Here is a 26,212-nt window from a genome sequence, read left to right as displayed (position 1 = left end):
CTGTCGCTTTGGATTCACTTCTCTGCCGGTCCTACCTTTCAGAAAGTGGTTGTTTCTCTGTTTCTAGAGTTGCTGTTCTTCTTCTCTTCGATCTTCCGTGGATTTGCAGGTGTTTGCAATCTTCAGATAAGCTATTAGCTGATCTCCTGCTAGCTGAAGTAGTCTCAGCCTGCTACTTCTCTGCCATCTTGACCGAGAGTTAACTTTTTAAATAAATAAAAGAAATTCTGTATTAAAACTTCACAAAAAATACAGGAGTGAGAGATATAGTTATAAAACAACAATTCAGTATCTTTTTTTACTGTGGTACCATCCCTCATCCCCAAAGGCAGTTTTTGTTGCTAATATTTATTAGAACACACTATGAGAAATGTTATAATTATTTAACTTGATAGGCATCTGTTCATCATCTATAATTTAAAATATGCTTATAGGTTCAGGGATAAATCCAATGTCATTCCTCCTTCTAACTCTGTATCTATATAACATGTACAATATAATCACATGAATGTTGTGAGAAGTGCCTAAGAAGTAAGCCTGGTGGTAGGTATTACGGAGGGCACATATTGCATGGAGCACTGGATGTGGTGCATAACTAATGAATGCTGGAACACTGAAAAGAAATAAAATTTTAAAAAAGTACTAAAAGTGGGCACATGCACAAACAGCTTATATTCATGTATTTCTTGATAAATAGCATCAGTGTACATCTGCTATTCATCAATCATTGTGTTCAGCACCAGGAGCTTAATAACCTACCTTCAAAAGAAATGTAAAATAGTAGTGAGGATGGAAAACTTACTACTATACAAAATAATAATGATATGCTAAGATTATGCAGAGGAGATTCGGTATTTATCGCAATCTTGAAACTTTAAGACTTGGCTTCGCTGTGAATGATGAAGTAAGCAAATGAAAGTAAAAAAATAGAGAGAGACATTTTAGCCTTAAAGAGAAGTTCATGAAAAGGTCTTGAGTTAAGATGAAAGGATGAATTTTAGGAAATTTTTATAGACAATTGGTCTCACACAATCTTGGACACAGAGGAATCCAGAGAAAAGAAGTGGGGCAAAAGAAGTAAAAGAGGAAAGGGGAAATAAGGGAGAGAGAGCAGGAAAGAGAAAGAAGTAAAATTGGAGGGTGCAGTAGAAGTAGGTGGGGAGAATGAGTTTTTTGATGATTAGAATAATTATGGGTATGAGGTCTGACTGTGCCTGAGGGTACTAAAGATGAGGAAAGACAGGTCATTAGATTTGAATGATTTTAGGGCATTGGAAAGATTAAAAAAAAAAAAGAAAAAGAATATAAAGCCCAAACAGGACACCTGTTGTTGCAAGTGCTCACTTTCAGAGAGTTGAGAACCAAAGGTCAGAGGATAACAGCAGTAAGTATGTGACAAGAGAGTTATAAACCAAAGACATAGGCTCAAAATAGATTTAAACACACTTCTGAAAACTGGTGAAGATCTGTGATTCTCTCAGATTTCCTATGCTTAACTGATTAAAATATTTTGTGCTGCTTACAGTTACATTCTCTGAGGCACTATCCACAATAAAAAAGGTTGCATCTGATTTTAAATATAAGTTTATTAAAATGAATAAGTAAATATCAGTTCATGATTAGTTACTTATTTCTGCAGAAGATTAAAAAATAAAAAAATTTATAAAGTGTAATATTGGCAAGTTACACTGTATTATTATATTTCTGCACTAAATATGTAATGAAATTTGATATCATTATTAAATTACTATGTCCATTCTAATTTATTAATTACTCAAAAGACACATTTTGGATTTTTCTTGGATACATATCATAATAGTAAGCTATAAATTTATGACATTTAATCATTATCATATTTTTCTTTGATTTAATTCTCCTAAAATCCAGGTTAGTAATTTAAAATTTAATCATGTGTATGGCTGTTTTGAGTGTAAAATGGAAAATACATTAGAACAAGTGAAACCTCATTTCCAGACATTTTTTTTTCTTTTTTCTCACCATAACATACCATCCCCAATGACTATCACTCAGCCACCCTATCCCTCCCACCCCTCTCCACTCTGACAACCCTTAGTTTGTTTCCTGAGATTAAGAGTCTCATATGGTTTGTCTCTCTCTCTCTTGTTTCATCTTATTTCATTTTTCCTCCCTTCCCCTAAGATCCTTTGCCTTGTTTCTCAAATTCCTCATATCAGTGAGATCATATGATAATTGGCTTTCTCTGATTTATTTCACTTATCGTAATACCCTATAATTCCATCCACATCATTGCAAATGACAAGATTTCCCTTTTTTGGTGGCTGCATAGTATTCTATTGTAAATATATACCACAAATTCTTCATCCATTGATGTACATCTCTTGATGTACATCTAGGATCTTTGCATATTTTGGCTATTATGGGTATTGCTGATATTAACATTCAGGTGCACATGCCCTTCAGGTCACTATATTTGTATCTTTAGGGAAATTATCCAGTAGTGCAGTTGTTGGGTCATGGGGTAGCTCTATTTTCAACTTTTTGAGGAACCTCCATGCTGTTTTCCAGAGTGGGTGCACCAGCTTGCATTCCCACCAACAATGTAGGAGGGTTACTCTTTTTCTGCATCCTTGCCACCATCTGCCATTTCCTAACTTGTTAATGTTAGCCATTCTAACTGGTGTGAGGTGGTATCTCACTCTGGTTTTGATTTGTATTTCCCTGATGGTGAGTGACATGGAGCACTTTTCATGTGTCTTCTGGCCAGCTGGATGTCTTCTTTGCAGAAATGTCTGTTTATGTCTTCTGCCCATTTCTTGATTGGATTATTTGTTCTGTGGGTGTTGAGTCTGATAAGTTCTTTATAGATTTGGGATACTAGCCCTTTATCTGATATGTCACTTGCGAATATCTTCTCCCATTCTGACAGTTGACTTTTTCCTTTACTGTGCAAAAGCTTTTGATCTAGATGAGGTCCCAATAGTCATTTTTGGCCTTGCTTCCCCTTGTCTTTGGTGATGTTTTAAGAAGTTGCTGTGGCTGAGGTTGAAGAGGTTGCTGCCTGTGTTCTCCTCAATGATTTTGATGGATTCCTGTCTCACATTGAGGTCTTTCATCCATTTTGAGTCTATTTTTGTGTGTGGTGTAAAGGAATGATCAAGTTTTATTCTTCTGCATGTGGCTGTCCAATTTTCCCAACACCATTTGTTCGAGAAACTTTCTTTTTCCCATTGGACATTCTTTCCCGCTTTGCCAAGGATTAGTTGACCATAGAGTTGAAGGTCTATTTCTGGACTCTCTATTTTGTTCCACTGATCTATGTGTCTGTTTTTGTGCCAGTACCATACTGTCTTGATGATGACAGCTTTATAATAGAGCTTGATGTCTGGAATTGTGATGCCACCAACTCTGGCTTTCTTTTTCAACATTCTTCTGGCTATTTGGGATATTTTCTGGTTCCATATAAATTTTAGGATTATTGGTTCCATTTCTTTGAAAAAAAAATATGGTATTTTGATAGGGATTGCACTAATGTGTAGATTGCTTTAGATAGCATAGACATTTTCACAATATTTGTTCTAATCCATGAGCATGGAATGTTTTTTTCATTTCTTTGTGTCTCCCTCAATTTCTTTCATGAATACTCTATAGTTTTCTGAGTATAGATTCTTTGATACTTTGTTTAGATTTATTCCTAGGTATTTTATGGTTTGGGGTGCCATTGTAAATGGGATCAATTCCTTAATTTCTCTTTCTTCTGTCTTGCTGTTGATATATAGAAATGCAACTGATTTCTGTGCATTGGTTTTTTATCCTGACACTACTGAATTCATGTATGAGTTCTAGCAATTTTGGAGTAAAGTCTTTTGGGTTTCCCACATAAAGTATCATATCATCTGCAAAGAGTGAGAGTTTGACTTCTTTCCAATTCTGATGCCTTTTATTTCTTTTTCTTGTCTGTTCGCTGAGGCTAGGACCTCTAGTACCATATTGAATAGTAGTGGTGATAGAGGACATCCTGTTAGAGGACATTCTTGCCCTTAGGGGAAAAGCTCTCAGTTGTTTCCCCTTAAAATGATATTCATTGTGGGTTTTTCATAGATGGCTTTGATGATAATGAGGTATGTATTGTCTATGCCTACACTGTGAAGAGTTTTGATCAAGAAAGAATGCTGTGCTTTGTCAAATGCTTTTTCAGCATCTATTGAGAGTATCATATGGTTCTTGTTCTTTCTTTTATTAATGTATTATATCACATTGATTGATTTGTGATATTGAGCCAACTTTGCAGCCCAGGAATAAATTCTGTTAGCTCATGGTGAATAACTCATTCACTGTACTGTTGGAGCTTATTGGCTTATTTTGGTGAGAATTTTTGCATCTGTTTTTCAGGGATATTGGTCTATAATCCTCCTTGGTCTTTGGTCTTTGTCTGGTTTGGGGATCAAGGTAATGCTGTCCTCATAAAACAAGTTTGGAAGTTTTCCTTCCATTTCAATTTTTTGGAACAGTTTCAGGAGAATAGGTATTAATTCTACTTTAAATGTTTAGTAGAATTCCCCTGGGAAGCCATCTGATCCTGGCTCTTGTTTGTTGGGAGATTTTTGATGACTGCTTCAATCTCCTTACTGGTTATGGGTCTGTTCAGGTTTTCTATTTCTTCCTGGTTCTGTTTTGGTAGTTTATCTGTCCCGAGGAATACATCAATTTCTTCCTACTTATCTAATTTGCTGGGGTATAGTTGCTCATAATATGTTCTTATACTTGTTTGTATTTCTTTGGTGTTGGTTGTGATCTCTCCTCTTTCATTTATGATTTTATTAATTTGGGTCCTTTCTCTTTTCTTTTTGATAATTCTGGCCAGGGGTTTATCAATCTTATTAATTCTTTCAAAGAACCAGCTCTTAGTTTCATTGATCTGTTCTATTGTTATTTTGGTTTCTATTTCATTGCTTTATGCTCTGATTTTTATGATTCTCTTCTCTTGCTGGGTTTAGACTTTCTTTGCTGTTCTTCAGCTCCTTGAGATGTAGGGTTAAGTTGTGTGTGTGCAATCTTTCTTGTTTCCTGAGCAAGACTTGCATTGCTATTTACTTTCCTCTCCGGATGGCCTTTACTGTGTTCCAAAGATTTTGAACAGCTGTGTTTTCATTTTCATTTGTTTCCATGAATTTTTTCCATTCTTCTTTAATTTCACGGTTGACCCATTCATTCTTTAGTAAGATGCTTTTCAGCCTCCATATTTTTTAGTTCTTTCCAACATTCCTCTTATGATTGAGTTCTAGAGTTGTGGTCCAAAATATGCTAGGAATGACCCTAATCTTTTACCAGCTGAGACCTGATTTTTGACCCAGGATGTGATCTATTTTGGACAATGTTCATGTACACTAGAGAAGAAAGTTCATTCTGTTGCTTTATGAAGGAATGTTCTGTATGTATTCGTGATATCCATTTGGTCCAGTGTGTCATTTAAAGCTGTTGATCTTTTTCTTAAAGATCTGTCCATTTCTTTGAGGGGGGTGTTAAAGTCCCTTACTATTATTGTATTATTTTGATGTGTTTCTTTTATTTTGTTATTGGTTTATATAATTGGTTACTCCCATGTTAGGGGCATAGATATTTAAAAGTGTTAGTTCTTGTTGGACAGATCCTTTAAGTATGGTATACTGTCTTTACTCATATCTTATTATAGTCTTTGGCCTAAAATCCAATTTATCTGATATATGGGTTGTTACGCCAGTTTTCTTCTGATGTCCACTAGCATGGTAAATTGTTTTTCACCTTCTCACTTTAAATCTGCAGGTGTCTTTGAGTCAAAAATGACTTTCTTGCAGATAGCATATCAATGGGTCTTGGTTTGTTATCCATTATGATAATTTGTGTCTTTTTATTGGGGGCATTTAGCCCATTTACATTCAGGGTAACTATTGAAAGATATTAATTTAGTGCCCCTGTATTGCCTCTAAGGTGACTGTTACTCCATATTGTCTCTTTTCCTTTATGTTCTGTGTTACTTTTAGGCTCTCTCTTTGCTTAGAGGACCCCTTTCAATATTTCCATAGGGCTGGTTTGGTGTTTGTAAATTCTTTTATTTTTGTTTGTCCTGGAAGTTTTCTAGGTCTCCTTCTATTTTCAATGATAGTTTAGCTGGATATAGTATTCTTGGCTGCACATTTTTTTTCGTTTGGTGCTCTGAATATATCATGCCAGTACTTTCTGAACTGCTAGGTCTCTTTGGATAGGTCTGCTGCCAATCCAATATTTCTACCATTGTGTGTTATAGACCTCTTGTCTGGGGCTGCTTTCAGGATTTTCTCTTTGTCACTGAGAAGTTGTAAGTTTTACTATGAGATGATGGGTTGTTGACCTATTTTAATTGATTTTGAGGGGGTTTCTCTGTGCCTCCTGGATTTTGATGCTTGTTCCCTTTGCCAAGTTAGGGAAATTTTCTACTACAATTTGCTCCAATTACTTTCTGATGCCTTGTCTTCTTCTGGGATCCCAATTATTCTAATATTGTTTCATCTTATGGTATCACTTATCTCTTGAATTAACCCCTTGTGGTCCAGTAGTTGTGTATCTTTCTTTTTCTCAGCTTTTTTCTTCTCCATCATTTTGTCTTCTACAACACTAATTCTCTTCTTCCTCATTTATCCTAGCAGTATAAGCTTCCATTTTTACTGCACCTCATTAATAGCTCTTTTGATTTCAACTTGGTTAGATTTTAGTTTTCTTTTATTTCTCCAGAAAGGGCTTCTCTAGTATCTTTTATGCTATTCTCAAGCCCAGCTAGCACGTTTATAATCTTCATTCTGAACTCCAGTTCTGACATCTTAGTAATGTGTGTATTGATTAGGTTCCTAGCCTTGTTCTTGCTTTTGAGGTGAGTTTTTCTGCCTTTTCATTTTAACCAGATAATAATTAATAAATAAGAGAACAAAATACTAAAAGGGTATCAATGACCCCAGAAAAATATGCACTGATCAAATCAAAAGAGTTCTGAAACTGGGGATGAAGAAAGAGAAAAAAGAATATATATATATATATATATATATGTGTGTGTGTGTGTGTGTGTGTGTATTTCTGTATTTTGGTCTGTTAGAGGAAACTGCCTCCCAAAGTTTTAAAGAAAGAAAAGCATATATTTATATACAAAAATAAGGGTAAACACAATGAAGGGATGGAATATGACTGTAAGATGAAATTATAAAAGATTCTAAAAAAAGAATAAGGTAAGGAGCTGGTTGAAAAAAAAGAGAAAAAAAAAGGAAAAAATGTGATCATCTGGAGACAAGAACAAAACCATATTTTAGAGTTAGGGCATATTTTGATCTGTTAGAAGAAACTATATCCCAAAATTTTAAAGAAAAACTTTTATCTATACAAAAAATAAGGTTATATACAATGAAAGGATGTAATATGACTATAATAATGAAAATTTAAAAAAGTAAAAAGTATTGATAAGATAAAATAGTTTAAAAGGTTAAAATAGGAAAGAGGAAAAGTTTTAAAAAATAGAATAAGATAAAAACAACATTAAAAAAATTAACTTTGAAAGACTAAAGAATCGTGGGATAAAAGCCATGAATTCTATGTGCTATATTTTCCTAGCCCTGGTGTTTTGCAGTTCTCATTGATCACTAAACTTGTTTTTCTCCTGGATGTTCTCTCCAATCTTCTGGAGGAAGGTCCTGTTGCAGTTATTCTTAAATGTCTGATCAAAGTGGAATTTCACCACTCTTGCCAGGGTTCAGGCTAAGTAATCTGCTCACATTTGCTCTTGGTGCCTTTTGTTCCCTGAGCACTTTCTGTAGAGCTTTGGAGGTTAGAATGAAAATGGCGGCCTCCAAATCTCCAACCCAGAGGAGCCGAGAGCTCAGGGCCCCAGTCCTCAGTGCAGCTTCAGAGATAAGCAGTCAGTCACTCCTTTCTCTCTGGCCAGTAGCTGTGTTCCATGCTCCCCCATCCTCTTAGCAAGTGTTTCTATCTCTGGCACATGGCCCCATTTGGAGTCCTTAATCCTAGCAGATTCCTGTGGCACATTCCCCACCATTCCTCCCAGTGGAGGAAGGGGTAGGTCTCCTCATATCTCCCACTTGTGGGATCCCTGCTTGAAAAGTAATGGCCTGAATGTGCCTTGGATCATGGTTTAAGGTAACCCTGAACATAGAGCTCACTTCTCAGTTCCATCTCTACAGCCAGCTTCCCCACTCTGATACCTAAGAACTCTGCTGCACTCAGGCACTCCTGGTCTTTCTGTGACCCCATAGGTCCCGAGACTACACTGTCCTTGCTAGGTCTCATCTTCCTGCTTAGACTCTGGAGCAATATTCCTCAGTGGAACAGACTTCTAAAAGTTCTGACTTTGTGCTCCACAGGAGCCAGCCCCTCCCTTTGCAATCTCTCTTCCCATGTATCATCTCAAATTCACTTCTCTGCACATTTTACCTTAGAAAATGTGGTCACTTTTCTGTTCATAAAATTGCTACTATTCTTCTCTTCAATCTCCTGTTGAGTTGATAGGTCTTCAGAATGGTTTGATAACTATCTAGTTGAATTCCTGGGAACAGGCAAAATTTAAGTCTGCCAGTCTATCATCTTGCTCCTCCTCTAGACATTCTTTATCATATTACTTTTTAATGTTTTTGTACATCTCTTGCCACATTCTGAAATTATCTTGAGTTATCTTTGTGACTTTCTTTATTTTCACTTTGCAAGATTGTGGATCTTCTTTGTAGTATTTACTACTGTATTTCCAACCCTTAGTGTCATTGTTTGTTATATAATCAGTGCTCAGTAAATAATTGTTGAATACACTAAATCTCTTTGTTATCCAGAAGACTTTGTACTAGAATGAACCCCTATATACTTACCTTCAAATGACCATAGTGAGATAAGGATAACAATGATTTATATTTAGGAAATATCTCCTTTAGTACTTAATAAATTATCTGAGTTAATTTAATGGAATCATTGTAGGTAGAATTTATGCTCAATCCTCCATTTTCTAGATGTCCTGATAGCATATGAAATATGGTACAGAAATACTTATATGCATTTCCCAGATTACTCCATAAGATATAGACAAAGCCATATTGTATAAATTATTCTTAATAATATGCAGTACTAGGAGACTATCATTGGGAAGGAGAGATACTGTGATACACTTGCTTTCTGGTTCAGTGATTTGGCTTACCTATAGTTCTGCTTCATAAACTGAAACATTGAAGCTGTCAGAAATATCTTCTTATATGCACCCCTGTTAAATTGTCATTATTTCCTCCATCTCATGTGCATTGTGCTTCTAGCTACTATAGCTCTAATGTATTCAGTTCCACCTTTTTCAATTCCTAAAGGTGAATTCAGGTTGCAAACTATAGTTCCATGGTAGCTATTAGTTGCCTTTTCTACCCTCTGTTGCTGAAATTATCTTTGATGTCCCTAGGAAAGATGGGAAGTTTATCCATTTTATTGTCTGTTTCATCTTCTTTCCTCTCTTGTTGATTTCTTTCTCATTTATTGGATCTTCTAAGGACTTCTCTCCAAACTCTGTACTTTAATGTATTACAACCATCCATGTATTATAGTCTCATTATACTTAGAAATGTGTGCAGACTGTCTAAAATAATTTAAGCTTTCCCTAGTGGATATTTGTGGGCATGAAATTGAGGAAGTGAAGAAAACCAAATTGTAAATCAAATCCTGGCATGGAATATGCTAGTCTATTGAAAATATAATTGTATCAAATCTAAATACTTTCTCTTTGAAATTGCTTTTCAAACCAAACCAACCAACAAGCAAGCAAAGGAAAACAAAACCTGGATGGTTTTGAAAGTAATGAAGTAAAAATTTTAAACTTCAGTGTTAACGTTAAAATCATATACATATCTTTGTTTGCTAAGTTCAGATATGAACAAAGCAGGAAGTTGCAACAATAGAGTCACCTCTATGAAAAGAGAGCAAAAATAGGACATTAATAGAGAAAAGTTTGAGAAAATGCATTCCAAAGCAGAGCGAGGGATAAGAACCTATCTTGTTCATGTTAGAATCATGAACATTAAATCACACAATTATATTGCCAAGACCATTCTATTCACCTGTGCATATCCCTTTGCCCACAATGATACAGTAGAGGTGAATTCATATTTCTATACCATGACAGATAGCCATCAATGGAAAATGATGGCTAATTCCCAAATATTGTGGGAAAGTAGGTTTTGGGAGAAATAAGGGAACAGTTTGGATAAAGGGTTCTTACATCACCATGTCTACATCTCAACACTGAATAATGTGTACAGCATCTATTCCAATCTCCTCATATGGGTACCCTAGAGTGACTGCCTGCAAAGCACTAAGAGTTGTAATCACCACCCCCAACATACACACACACACACACACACACACACACACCAGCTATTTTGCTGTGTGTTGAAAAGCAAAAGCTTTGAAGAATAGTAAGGATACACCATATACTGGTTATTAGGAAACCTTAATGAAGAACTCTCCTTCACTAAAATAATAATAGTAATAGTCTAGTATTAGTATAGTAATAGTCTAGCTTTTGAGAATATTTTACTTTGACTTTATAGCACACACCTAGGATTTAAATGTGTAAGTATGTGGGTGTAATATTCCTTTGTTGAATGAAATTAGAGAAACTGCTTCCCTGGAAGTCTTCAAAGGACATACAGCAGGAGTGTTACTTCATCTCTTAACCATGACCAGTATCTGGGGCATAGTTCCAAAACTTTTACTCTAGGTATCTTGCTTTAAGGAGACTATGAATTGGTACCTTTGTGACTAAATATATGGAGAATAATGATACATCCAAAATACAATCGTTTTCTGTCTGTCACTTGGGGCAGCCCTCCAGTGCATTATAGAAGTACATATTATGAAACATAATTACAAAAATTTGTAGTATTAGAAATCACATTAAAAGAGTGGTTGCCCTATGAAAAGAAATTGGGAATTTTGCCATAGAATATGAAATATAGAAAATACATTAGGTGATAACAGTATATCAATTGCTTTGAAGTCTTTTTATTTTCTAACTATACTTTATCAACATATATTTGAGGAGCATAAAGATCAGCACCATTAGCTCAGCCTCTTTTATGCTTATTATTATCTAGGCAATAAATTGGGCTGAATAAAAAATTATTTCCAGTTCACAGTTTATTTTATTAATATATGAATCTGATTAAAAAGCACATTTGGAGTTGCAGCATTCTATCATTGACTTTCCTATGCATAGAATAACTAATTTATTTGTATTTAAAAATTAACAATGTAATGTCATGAATATTATATACAGGTAGACATTTCTCTGGGTCCCAATTCAGTGAAAAAATGTACTGGTGAAAAATTTTTAAAGATTATTTTGTTGTTGTCTTTTGTAATTCAGGTTATCTGGAATGAATATACCACCACCAATTATCAGCAACAAAAACTGGCTCAGACTGCATTTTGTTACAGACAGCAATCACCGATATCGTGGATTTAGTGCTCCCTATCAAGGTATGTTTAATGAATTCCTCTGTCTCTTTTGATATGTGAAATGATCTTGTTATATACAGCCAGATTTTGCAATAGAAGCAAGATACCTTTTGCATTAATGAATAGTAATTTGAATAAGCAAAAATAGTCATTCTCTTGCTGAGGTAATAATGTGATAACTAAATTACAGTAGAAAAGTTAGTTGGTTTTTATAACACCATGTTCAAAACAGAGAATATTATGACCTCTGAAAGATAATATGTGACAGATGTCATGTTTACTTTAATAAAGTGCTTCAGCCAATAGGCATGCTTCCTAAAGCTGTACCACAAAACACTGCAGAAAACCTGCAGTTGTAAATAGGCTATCAATTGAAATCCATTTTCCTATACAGTGTGTTTGCTATTGCTAGTTTAATTAACCTTGTTAGGATTATGATCCACTATTTTTATTAAGAGGCATAATTTTGAATAAGAGGGATATAGTATTTGATGTATTAACTTGAAAAATCTCTTTATTTAGAACAAGATTATTATGAAGATGGAGTGTTAATGAAAATGTAGCTTCTACAATATTTATTAACATTATGTGGGTTTAGTGTACTTTATCCTCAGACTACTTATGTAAATAATTCATTTCATTCTCAGTAGTGTATCAGCTCCTGTTAAGGGAATCGTGAGCACTGCCATAGTTACATTTTTCCATTTATCTGTTTTTCTTTTTTTATTTAATGCTTTCTGTTTTAGTAGTCTTAAGTCTTAGGCACTTTGCAAATTTAATATGGTGAGTTTAGGCAGCTTATAATTAATACCTAAAATGTTATTAGGCCACATACTGTTTTCTGGAATACAAATTTCAACAATTAATTTATACTTGAAGACCAGTAACCTAACTATAGATGTCCTTTCAATGAGATTTCTGACAATAATAGTAACAGATTAATGTGATTGGTATTTTGACATTTATAATAATGTACTGGGTATTATTGTAATAAAAATCTCTAAAGTAATAACTTAAAACTAAAGATTTTGAACAAAATCCACTGTAGAAAAATCTATAATTTCTACTGCTAATGTAGTTAATTTGAGTGGAAGCATGAATGAAAATATGCTCTTAAATCCTTTCTCATAACAGAATATATTACTCATCATAAAATACTATATTTTAAAATTGAAATTTAAATATGCATAGAAAATTACTTTTATATATTTTATTAAAAATAGCTGTCCAGAGCATAGTAACTTGAATCTTACCAGTTTCAGCCAGTGTCACTTTTAAATTGGAAATAATATTTTGTTGAATTTCCAATTTCAATATCTAAAACTTTTTTGTACTTCAGGAATCAGAGGACTCTTTTTCTATAAAAAATCTTGCAGAGCTTCTTTACCTCTCTGGGTTGACCCCTTCCTTTTGGAGTTTTCTAGCGGCATGATTTTATATCTCTAATTCTCCTCTTCAATGGGTTAAAGCAGATGGCATGGCAGAAATTCAAAAGACTATCATCTTTGACTCATGTGGTGATCTTTTCTACTAGATTCATGGCATCTTTCAGTCAGATGTCTTTCTTCCTTATCAGAATAGAAAAAAAGTATTTTATATTTAAATGTACAACCTGGAGGGAAAAAATGATCTATCTCAAAAATAAAATGATACTTCATTTGCTTTATGTAGTATGGTTTCATGAAACTGGTATCTTTAGATAGAGCTGTTTTGCATCATAAGGCAATAGTGCTAAGCTTCCAGTAGATTTGTGTATGTAATTATTATTTTCAGTATTCTACTTGCTGATCTTAAATTGACTTTTATAGTGCCTTCAGGTTCAATTTGATTTTCTAGCATTGCCTATCTGGTTTCAGGAGTGAAAAAGAGCCTAACAATGAATTCACTGCAATAAAATAGAAAGGAAGTATTTTATGGGGGATGCATTTTTTTCTATTTTCTTCAGCAAAAGGAGTTCAAAGATGATAATTTTTGGTGTAATCTATATATAGAGCAAATAAAGTGGCCTACAAAAATGGAAGCTATGATTTTATAACATGATCAAGAGAAAGTTTTATTATATAAAAATCCACCTTTGCATGTATCCTTTTAAAACTTTTGTCATTTAGGCCTGATTTTTCTAATACATTATGTCCAAACAGTATTTTACCTAGACAACATAAATTCATTTGGAGAAGTATTTCTTGAAACTATAAACAAATTTAGGTAAATAAATAAATAAATACCCAAGAAGCTAACTTAAGTAGCTTAAAATTCATATTTTGACAATCTGAAAGACATGCCCTAGCATGAAATGCTAATCTTCCTGTTTTACATTGTTCTATGCTCCCATTTAATATCACTGGTACCTTAATTAAAGACAATGAAAGAGAACAAAAATTATGGAGAACCAGGTATCCATGTAATATAGCTTCTTAATAACTCACAAACTTATTGAGTACCCAGTGATTATTACTGAATGAAATTGTTTCATATTTTAATGAAGCTCTAGGTTTCTAAAGACTGAATAGTTTCTCCATAGCGTATTTGTTTAACCTGGGTTTTTTATAAAAAACAAAACCAACAGAACAGAACAAAAAAGAAAACTTTGAAAATTAACTGCAAACTTACTAAGCTGCCTGATTAGCTGTGTTTTATAGTGTGTCCCATCATGGATGGAGTAGGCACATAGACACATTAACATGCTTTCCTTACTAGTGCATCCTTTAAATTGTTAGAAGTTAGCTTCCTTGTTGGTTAAGATATAATTTCAATAGGGTTAAGTAGAGGTAGAGGAGAACACACTAACAAATGTTGTTTTTACTCAAAAATGCTCAGAAAAGTCTTGATTTAAATGAATTGCCTTTGATATGCAAATTGCTTCCCCCTCCCTAGATCCCACACTGAATATGTCCACTTCTACCTAAAATAAAACTCTTTTTTCCCCCAGAGTTTATTTATATTGAAAATCCCTTCTTTGAAAATGCTATTATTATCTCTACTATGTTTCACAATTTTTTCCTCTTTAATTTGCAACTCTTGCCCAAAGAAACTTATTTCAATATCATTAGTCTTTGCTTTTAAAATTCTTCTTGCATTCAAGTTTCATTAAATATCTTCTAATGAGAACTTGAATTGTTCTATGTCACACATAAGTGGTGTAATTTTTCTTATTTGTCGTATTTGGAAGTTCTCATATTTATTTATTGAAACCTTCATAACATTGTCGTTTAATTTTTATTATAAACCTAGAATATATTATTTTCCATTTTTATGAATATTTAATCATGTTTTCTTAATTTCTAAATTGGAAAGAGATTTTCAGATGACAATTGTCCAATACATAAAGCCTTACCTCTAGATCATGTTTATTTAAAAGTATTATGTTTTTACCCATCAGTGTCCATTATTCAACTATAAAATATTATTACATTTTTAATTTTAAGTTATTCAACATTTTACATCTTTTTAATGCACAAAGATACTGTATCAATATCAATATTGTCTTTGGTATATAAGTTTAGGAAGTACAGCATATAATTAATTTCAGTTATCCAAATATATGAATATTTCTATATTACAGATTATGTTTAGTAGATTTTTCCACATTTTATCACATTTTAATTTTCCCTTTCCTCCTATAACCTTGTTTATGTGATTCTTCTTATGTAGGTCAACATTTTATAGATACTTACTTTCAATTTAACAAAGATACATCAATAGTAAATACAGTGCATTTTAAAGTGAGAAGGGAATATACTTTATATTACATAGTTTCTCAAAGAGGTTGTCATCCTTCTTGGGATCAGCTGTGTGTCTTTTTAGTGAGAAAAACATATTTAATGAATGAAACTTTCAAATTATATTGAAAATGCACTGCTGAAAACCTCAGTTAGACGCACATAATTTAAGTGAAAAAAAACTTTGGAGAAGTATCTCTTTCTTAGATTTGGAAATTTTTTGACATAAATGTGAGTGCAGAGTTACTAAACAACGATAAATAAGATTTTCAGGGGTCCAGGGTAGTCTATAAGGGAAAACTAAGAATTGGGAGTCTGCGAGGTTACTAATTGTTATCTGAGTTGTTTGAGCCTTGGTTTCTTCATCAGTGGGGGGAAAAAATAGTCACAGTTGCTAGGCATGTAACTATGGTGCAATCAAAAGGTATTAGAATTTCTATGAGCAGAAGTTAGATATGCAGTGAATAAAGATGCTTCAGTGGAAAGAAATAATCAACCATGGGAAATGAGTGAGAAACACACTTTCTAACCATGAGAGAGAAATAGTTTAAAGATTGTGATCAAACATAAATCTGAATCCTGGAAACACATATAAAAATGAAAAATCCTATGTTTTATGAATTAATTCCCACATTTCTCTAGAGAACAAAGTACTTTTCCGTAGAACACGCTTTTAAAATGAAAAAAAAAATACACTCAGTTATGTTATAAAACATAACAATTTTTAGAATAACATAGTTCAAATTTAAAAATAAAACACAACATCAAAGCAATCTGTGTAATGCTATATTTTTTTTTCTAATTTTGCTTAGGCATCAGTTTTTCTTTGTGTACCTTAGTCTTCTGTAGTTATAATAAAGCACAAGTAATCCCATCTCAGCATTCTAATCACAAAATCCCTCCCCTAATTTGATAACTAATCATCATAGGGTTTTAAGGTTGGAAGTGCGACATAGTAAGAGAAGACCAAAACTTTCGGTTCAGATCATATAGATGTACATAATTTACTATAATAGAAATGTTGGACATGGGCAATTAGGCTATTTTCTTGGTGAAGACACTAGAAAGGGCTTTGCTAACACAGTTCAAGAGATATACTCTCTCTATATATATTTCATATTATGGTAGGTATTATTTATTTTTTAGTGAGTACATACTGTAGGAAAATTTATAACTTGTACTTGAATTATTATCTCAAATAATCCCCTTTTCATAAATTAGACAAAATGTATTATTTTAAGATTAGGAAATCAACTAGTTATTTTCATTTACTGAGTTTTGAGAGAATAAGATGTTGGGTTCCATAATGTTGAGTTCCATTTGGTGAATAGTGTTTGAGAATAACTTCTAATCTTGTACCTTATTTCCTTTTTTTTAAAAAATTTTTTATTTTTTATAAACATATATTTTTATCCCCAGGGGTACAGGTCTGTGAATCACCAGGTTTATACACTTCACAGCACTCACCAAAACACATACCCTCCCCAATGTCCATAATACCACCCCCTTCTCCCAAACCCCCTCCCCCCAGCAACCCTCAGTTTGTTTTGTGAGATTAAGAGTCACTTATGGATTGTCTCCCTCCCAATCCCATCTTCTTTCATTTATTCTTCTCGTACCCACTTAAGCCCCCATGTTGCATCACCACTTCCTCATATCAGGGAGATCATATGATAATTGTCTTTCTCCGCTTGACTTATTTCGCTAAGCATGATATGCTCTAGTTCCATCCATGTTGTCGCAAATGGCAAGATTTCATTTCTTTTGATGGCTGCGTAGTATTCCATTGTGTATATATACCACATCTTCTTTCCTTTTGATTTTATTATTAACATCACTTTCTTTTTTCTTCAGGTCTCATTTAGTGCTAAATCATTACTTTCATCTTGAAATTCTCTTTTTTTTCTTTTAATTTTATTATGAGATTAAAAAAAAGTAAATTTCTTTTACTTCTTCCTTAATGAACTTGTCTGGTTTATGGAGTTCATAGTCACAATGAGTATGATGTCTACACAACCAGCAGAGAAAAAATGAAGATATTTAATAGTCAAATGATCTAAGTAACTATTGGTCTGTCTAGAAGAACCATTAAAAACTCCCTGATAGCATTTCCTCTGTGATGTAAATTTATGTTTTGTAGTCCTTGCCAATATAACATTTAAGGCTTTTTACCATATTAGTTGATAATGATAGAATTAAATTCTTCCATAGCTAAATATATTTACTTTATTCATTTCTATCCTTAAAACTTATTGGTCAATCTTCTTATATATCCCTAGACCAAAATTCTGTTCAGAAATTGTGTATGTGTTTGACAGTAAACTGTCTAATTATTATTTCATTTCAAATTTCTCTGAAGTAGACATTTCACTGTGAAACACAACTAGTAACCTGAGTGAAACACTGTATATCAGAAATACAGTGTTAGTGACTCATTTTTGCTTTAGTCAAACATAACAATTTCAATAAAGTACTTTATCTCGCTAAACATTTTAACATTTATGAATTTAAATTAAGCCATATGACTGACTGTATTTAGAGTTGGACCAAAGTTTTAATATATGAAATGAGAAGTTAGATGTAGAGTGGAATATTAGGAATAATATTTTATTTATCTCACCTTGCTGTCTTAGAGTCCTTTTATTCTGGTTGTGAGTTAACTATGTGCTTTAATGCAGAGGCTACCCAGGGTTATTGATAGATGTCATTTAGGAGAAACTGTATTTTGAAAATATTACATTCAGATTCTGATAAGATCACTTAAAACTAGGTGATAATGGATTTTTAAACAAAGTACAGTAAGAAAATATAAAGAGAAATAATGTATGTACTTAAGAAATAGTCACAGAAATCAGTATATTCAAATGACATGGAGATTCTATTATAAGATTTTCATTATTTTCTAAGGAATTGAATCAATCTCCAAAACATTGATATTAGAATGATTGACATAGTCAAGAAAGAAAATATCATGGATTGTTACTTTAAAGAAATATCTTTAAGGTTTAGATTTGTTAAGTCTTTCTTTCTTAAGCCAATATTTCAATTGTTTCTTTTAAAAAATAGTTAATGTTGAAAATAAAATCTTTATGGTTTGCTAAGTTTTCTTTCTTAGGCCAGTGTTTAGTCCATTTATATAAACCCTTTGTTGATAAATCTTAAAAAGTGAAAGGCAAATTATATTAACCTTCTGATATAATCTAATAGAATTTGTAAGAATCCAGAAATATCTTGGGAAAATTAGTGTGATTTAGATTACTACTTTCAAATATAGCATCTACTATGAATAGGAGATAATTATCAAATATCCAATGGTGATACTTTCTAAAACATATAGTAGGTTTAAAATACAGTGCTTGACAACTGTACAACTGAAAAAATTCCATTTTTGTATAACATTTTAATTTAGCTCACACTTTCCTGTTAATGATAGGATAAACTTTCGAGTCTCTTCTAGGAAAAACATCTCTTTTGTGTTAACTCAACTTTCAGACTTTCAGAGTTTAGATCACTTCCTTCTTTTTAAAAGAAAATTTCTAGATATAGGTGATAGCTTATGAGGTCTAATAGTGATGGGATAAAATGGCCTGTCCATATCTTAACCCTTGCTCTAATTCATAAATATTAACCAGTTTCAGTGAAAATGTCACTTCTTGGTAACCAGGAATCCAGTAGATATCTGCTGCTGGCATCCACAAGGCAATTTGTAGTATGCTCTTTAAGCATGGTCAGCCATCCACCTTTCTGACTCTATTCCATGACACCTTTTGCTGGTCTTCCCATCTACTCTTTAGCTAAAGCTCTTTAGGTCTCATTTTCTACTACAATTTCTCTTTTTCACTTACCATAATAACCCCATGGCATGGTCCTGTCTCTGTGTTAATTCACTCGTACCTATCGCCACTCAATATCCATTGGTCAGTAAAGTGTGAAACTACCCACTTGCTGAACACCTATTACTTTAAAGCTCAGTGGAATCTGGGTATATCTTTAAGGAGCTTACATTTTTCCATAAGTCCAATGCTGTAAGATTTCAGAATTAATTGCTTTAGCAAATATAGTTTAACAAATTAATATAGATGATTGTACTATATGTAACTTCCATCCTCCATGAGAGTTTTCACACAATAGGGCGTCTTAGACTTTCTGTTCCTATCAGATGGTGGGAAAGCTTTTTTTGTGTCCTGTCCTGAGTTTTCACTAATCATAGGTTTTATAAAGCTCTATTAACTATGTCTTCCATATTTTCCTCTTGATCTGAAAAAGAAACTGTTTGAAATTTATATTTCGTATTTTCTTTCACCATAACATAACCCTCAAGTCTAATATCTAGATATGAACTTTAAAAAATGTAATATTCCATCAAAATTGTATAAGTACTCTCTGATATCAAAGGAATCTCCAAGGGCTCAAAGAATGAGGAAAGTCCACAGTATCAAGATTAATAGTAACAAGAAATACAAATGTTTTAGATTTTTAAAATACTCCAGCTATTATTAAGATAAAAATTGATCTCCTTAGAGAAATACATATATCATATTTCTTACATAAGTTTAAAATATATTCTGTACTGATTTTATAATGTTATTTAAGCTATATTTACAATTACAAAGTGATTTTTAAAAAAATATACAAATTGATAATATTTTATTATCTTATCCCAACCAATTTTGGGCTAGTATTTTCAGTTAATATAATTTTTATCAAGTATTTTAAAATTTTATAATGTAATGAATTCTTGGGTAACACTTTTTGTTTATAATTGTTTGAATTTCTTGTACTTCAAAGGACATCTGGCACATTACAAACATTGCCATCATTTTATGGACATACCTCATGGTGATTCATTACTGTTCCATTTAGTCTTCATATATGGTAGAGTTTTACTCATATTAAGAATTCTTAAATGCTAACATTTACTGTCTCTAGTGAGGGCAGTTTCATTACATCACCTAAGGATGAGCACATAACAAAAGATAATTGATTAAGTCAGTGTTTAACAAAAAAAAATTCAGTGTTTTAGAAATTCTGTTGCAAAGTATATTGAACAGGGCATTTTGTCTTTAGTAATGATTTAATACTTGCCCAAGATGACCTCCAAAGGGCTTTTGCAATCAAGCACAATAAGTATAAGCAATCAAACACACTGTATATGATTGATTCTTCCATGTTGGTATGAAAAATGGAGTCTGAGGCAATGCTTGTGGACCTTACATTCATTTCATTGGCAGATTTACCATGCTATTTAGAAATAACATTACAGAATTAAAATCCTTAGACTTTTAAATTCAAATTCAAAGATATCCAGAAACAGTTAAAGGAAATTTAGGAAAAGTTCCTTCAAATGATTTAAAAAATTTATTAGGATTTTCCTTAAGTTTAAAGATGTATGGCAGTGGTAGTTACACAGGGCCAATTTTGGGGCTCAAAAAGCTCCACAATCACTGGGTTAAACAAATTTAAGTTGAATTATTTGATTTAAGCAAATAATGCCTTTTCAGCTTATTTAGGACCTGTTCTTCCTTAGGACACATTTTAGGAAATAATCCTATAAGATATAAGTGGAAGGATTGGCTTCATGTGACAATAAATTTATTATTACTTAACCTGATCTTTCTTCAGGTATGAAATTAGCTGAAGTAAATGAGGCAGGTATATTGCTAATGTTATTTAATTAAACTAAAATATTTTTTTAGATCAAAGCCCCATTTGAGATGATTATGGAATCTTTATTCATTCCATCATTTATTATCCATCCAATTTTGTTCAGTGAAACTATTGCTGAGCACTTACTTTGTAGCAGACACTGAACAAGGCTCTGCAAATCACACAGTCCCTGAATTCAGAGTTTCCTGCCTAGTCTGTGAAAAGATGTGTGAAAATTCCATGAAAGAAAAATAAGTTATGAAGTATTATAATTAAGAAAAGACAAGCTCTTTTGAGAACTGAAAGAGACTATGTGGTCCAGGAAAACTCTCAGAATACTTGGCACCTGGCTAGAATAATGAAGGTTGCAGAGTAGTTTTAGGTTAGAATCATGATGTGACATCTATGGTGTAAAACTATGTTAGTTTATGTACTATTGCTGTACAGGTTATCAACATGTTGAAATCCTATTGATTGGTAAATAAATAACCACTCTCATGGGGCAAGAGCATGAGCACTGCTTTCCTGACTCCTGACCTGCCCCATCTCTTTCAAGACTCACTGGATTGTCCTGAAATATAACAAATAGCTCATACCTGTTACAACAGGGCACTTTCTAGATACAACCCATGATCAGCATTCACAATTCAGTTTCTCGTCCCCATCACCTGTTACTTGGTGTTCTTAACATCACTCCAGACCTTCTGGACCATGACAAATTCAAAGTGACCAGCAAAAAAAAATACTACTGCCCATTACTATTGGATGACTTTAAAAAGATGTATTGTTTATTTACAAGAATTACACACATTTGGGCAAATTCAAAGATATGAGCAATATAAATATTCTATCTACTATATAAAGTCTAGAAAACAACTTTTGTATTGTTTCATAGTTGCCTGGTTTTATAATTTGCAACTCCCCAAAGGCATTGACTGTGTCCTTTTATCCCTGTACTTCCAGAGTTTACCATTCAAATAAATGTTGAACAAATGATTGAATGTTATATGTGCATATGTATGTGTCACAATTTACAAAGTATTTGCATACACCTTATCTCATATACTCCTCACAGTACCTCAGATATTGTATTATTGTCTCTACTTTATCAAACAAAGACTCTGGATCAAGTGATTCAGGCTAACACAAGGACACTTAGGGTAGGTGGAGAGTGAGGGCTATACACGTCTGGCTCAGCCCTGTGCCGGATCCACTATCACCCAGAGAAAGGGGCTTATTTGTCTGATTCACTCAGATGCCCCGTTTGAGTTAATGGCAGCCTTGTTGAAAAAAAAATAGGAAGCCTAAGGTCACATTAGATTATAGCAGAAGCAGGACTGAATCCTTAAGTGTTTTTGCTTTCAAAGACTGTGCTAAATTCACTATGATATCCAACCGTAGTTATCCTCAAATTTGCACATTTGTAGAATAAATTTGTTATTTTTATAAAAGGCTAAAATTTATTGAGATTCAAATTTGGTGAAAAAGTAAGTGAAAATTGTGGAAATACACTGTCCTTGATTAAAAGTGACATGTTCATAAAACAATGATATCAGTTATTAAGTTAGTTAATATATGGGCAGCATTTTGAATAATGTCTGACAGAGAATAAGCATTATATAAAATGTTAGCCATTATTACTATTATCAGCAGCAGCAGCAGCAGGAGAAGCCTCATCACCCTTATTGTTTTGCTCAAAATGACTTGGAAGGCAATTTCAAGCATGTTATGAATAATAGGGGTATTATTTGAAATGGAAATATCTCAACTTTTCACAGTAATTTGTTGGAGACTCATTTTTATTTGATTACATAATATAAGTCCTTATTTGTTGATTTAAAGAAAAAAAGATTCTGTTTAACACAGGTTTCAATACAGTAGATATTATAATGAAAATTAGCTCTAGTAAACTACATCAAATATTTAACAGACAAGTGTTGTACAAACTATGTGAAATACCAGCAAAGTATACTCTTTGCTTTACCGTATGTCTATGGGGTGAAACAAACAATAAAAGCATCTTCTGTTATAGGCTGATTTATCTTTTTATTAGATCAGGTACTACTGACTGTTATTGGAAAACCTAAGAAAGAATCTGTAGCTATAAACAGTTTAAGGTGAAAGAAGTATAAAACCCTTATTAAAAAAGGCAATAGTTTCATTATACCCAGTGTACTTTTGTTGGAAAAGGTCAGATTAAAACATTATATTGTTGATCTAATAAGAAAGCAACTTTGTTGCATTGGGATATATCCTTCTTTCCTACAGAGAATCTAGCAAGTACTGGCTAGAATTTCCCTAACTAATACGAACCTCCAGATTTTGTGTTCCTACACTTGTGTTGAATTTCCAAGTAAATATTTATCTTTCCAGTTTATCAACATAAGAGAAAGCCAGCCAACTCTTTCCTGAGGGAGATATGTAAGTAAGTAATACCAATAAAAACTAGATTGCAAAGGTAGTGAGAGGTAGAGATTACCAGGAATAAAATTTCCTTTGTACAAGTATTATTCTGGAAAAAACACTGAACAAGAAGTTGGTAAATCTGGGTATAGCCTCTACTCCGTGAGCTTGAATGGATTCCTTAGTATTTCAGGACCTTGAGGTCATTTGATCATGGAACAATAAAATTTTCCCAAGTCCAAAAATTATGTGGCTTAATTTAGTGTTTGCAATGCCAGTAAGTCACAAAAGTTTCTCACAGTGGTAGGTACACACACACACACACACACACAATATTATATTTTCTTGTAGCCACATAAAAAAGTAAAACACATAGGCAAAATGAAATTTAATTACATTCACCTATTATATCCGAAATATTAACATTTCAACAGTAATGTAAAATATTGATGATATACTTTGTGTTATATTTTTCAACTGAGTCTTAAAAATCTTAATGTATTTTACACTTACAGCACAGCTCATACTAAACATTAAATTTTCAATGGGAAGAGTTGATTTTTAATAGTCTAGAAGAATAATTTACTTATAATTATAATAATAAATACAGTATTTCTGTGTATTAGCAACTGTTATTTACTGAGATTTCACTGTAATTCTTACTGTCTGCATAAAATATTCAAATAAACACATCATAATGTATGCCTCAGATGCTTTCACTACAAAGCTACATCTTACATAATGCAGCAGTTAAAATGTAGCACCAAAACAATATGATTATATTTAATGGAAAAATATTTAATGCTCCAAATTTCTAAGTTGAAATTAAAATTAGTTACAATAAAATAAAATTTAAAATTCAGTTTTTCAGTCTTACTAGCTACACTTCAAATTCTCAAAAGCCAGAGGTGGTCAGTGGCTACTGTACTGTATGGCTACTGTACTGCATAGCCTCTGCAGGTGTAGTGGACAGCTCTCTTGTGACAGCTGAGCTAGTGCCCTCCAATTATAAGAAAGTAAGAAATATGTTCAAAAATAAATATGCTGAGAGAATGTGATACAGTATCAATTTTCCCATTGTTCCTCAGCTTTGTGTTACTTCCTCTAATTTTTTATGACTTATTGCTTCTGATCATTACACTGCGGGATCTGCTTTACGTCATAACTTTAGAATCTCTAATTATTTGAAAAATTATGATTTCCCTCTCCACCATATGCAGCTTAAAATAAATCCATAAAAGCATTCAACAAAATTCTGACATTCTCCTTTTAAAGATTTCAAAACATTATTTTTTTGAAAAAATTTCTTTTCTCTCTTCCTTTCTGTTTTCCTTTCTGTGGTTTCTTTCAGGATGCTTATTAATCTGCCAGACATGTATGAGAGATCTGTCTTTTCCCTACCACAAGAACTAAGAAGGTTTAAGCTTGTGCTTAAGAAATGGGATGAATGTTTCTGATTGAGTATGTTCTGATCATCTCCCGTAGGCATAATTTCTATATGCTCCATTGTTTCATTTTCTTCACATGGAAGGATATTCATTATTTGATTCAGGCAGTGTGGTAATCATATGCAAAAAAGCAATATATCGAAATGCATGTTAAGTTTTAAGAAAGCCTCAGATTTCTTTTAGTTTTCACTGTGGGATATATTAACAGATTCTAATAAATAATTTCCAGAATTTATTCCAGAAGAGATACCCTCAGCATATATCTACTGGATGAAAACTCAGCTCTTGTGATCACATTAACCTGGTGAACTAGTTTGCTAGGACTGCTATAACAAAAGGTCATAGACGGGATGGCTTAACAACAGAAATTTATTTTGCACAATTCTAGAGTCCAGAAGTCCCAAGATCAAGATGTAGGTAGGTTTGATGTCCTTTGAGGCTTTCATCCTTGGTTTGCAGATGGTCACCTCCTTGCTGTGTCCTCTTCTGGCCTTTCCTCTGTGCTAGCTCATGCTTGGTGTCCGTCTCCCCATGCCAAAATTTCTCTCCTCATAAGGTTATCAGCTATATTGGATTAGAGCCCATCCTAAGGTACTCATTTTAACTTCAAATCTTTAAAGAACTTATCCATAAATACAATTACATCTTAAGGCACTGGGGGTAGGACTTCAACACATGAATTTGGGAGAGATGCAATTCAGCCATGAAACTAGAAACACTGTTTCAATTCTATAATTAGTATATTACCAAGCCCCAGCTATTAATCAAAATGCTAAATGTCATTGAATGTTAACTTCTTCCCTCTCTCCTATCCTTGCACTGATTAGCCAGGTACTTGTGTAAATGAAGAACAGGGTTGAAATTGACTCTTCTGTCCCTCCATCTTGTATCTTCCTCTTTCTTCCAAACTCCTTAGGTGCTGCTGTTTTAGGTTTCTCTAAAATTAAACAGAGGTAGAGCAGAGAAGAGGTAAAGAGACTGGTCTTGACCTCAGTTCTAAATCTACATACTCTCTGGTCGTGATCTTCAGGCTGATTCTGACATGGATAGTCCTGGGGCCTTTTCAGGATTCCAACTGGGTCTATTTCTTCTACAGTTTCTTTCCCCAGGGAGCGCATCTGTATTCTAAATGGACACTTGCCAGAGTTTGTCTCCAGCCATTTGATACTCCCAGCCTTCTTTTGCTAAGGTCGTCTTTATTCCTCAGATAGCCTACTTGGCAGATCCCCAAATGATACTATTTTAAATCTCCTTGGTGAACCAGAAATTCCGTGTTTTTTGTTTGTTTGTTTGTTTTTGTTTTGTTTTTCTCTGAGAAACACAAAAAAGTGAGCTTATCTCAACACAGAACCACTATCTTCTCTCATTTCTGAATTCTCTCAACAAATGTCAGTTTTATCTTCTTCCTGTGTGATTTTGACTTTAGCTTTCTCAGACAGGAACAGACAGCAGTCTTTTTTGTGTGCCAACTGCATTAAACATATTTCATAACTGAGTGATCCCACTGAATCACTAGAT

General features: G+C 33.2%; 1 protein-coding gene across 1 annotated transcript in view; it reads left to right on the top strand.

The window, feature by feature from the left end:
* LOC132014588 (CUB and sushi domain-containing protein 3-like) overlaps positions 1–26,212 on the top strand; it is an 809,760-nt gene that overhangs the window by 438,237 nt on the left and 345,311 nt on the right. Inside the window, exon 6 of the mRNA XM_059395524.1 lies at positions 11,387–11,499. Within this exon, the coding sequence (XP_059251507.1) occupies positions 11,387–11,499 (113 nt within the window). The remainder of the gene's footprint in view (positions 1–11,386; positions 11,500–26,212) is intronic.

This window comes from Mustela nigripes, chromosome 3 (genome assembly GCF_022355385.1).
Source record: "Mustela nigripes isolate SB6536 chromosome 3, MUSNIG.SB6536, whole genome shotgun sequence".
Lineage (NCBI taxonomy): Eukaryota > Metazoa > Chordata > Mammalia > Carnivora > Mustelidae > Mustela > Mustela nigripes.
Note: the sequence above shows the minus strand (reverse complement) of the source record. Positions and strands in the feature narration are given on the sequence as shown.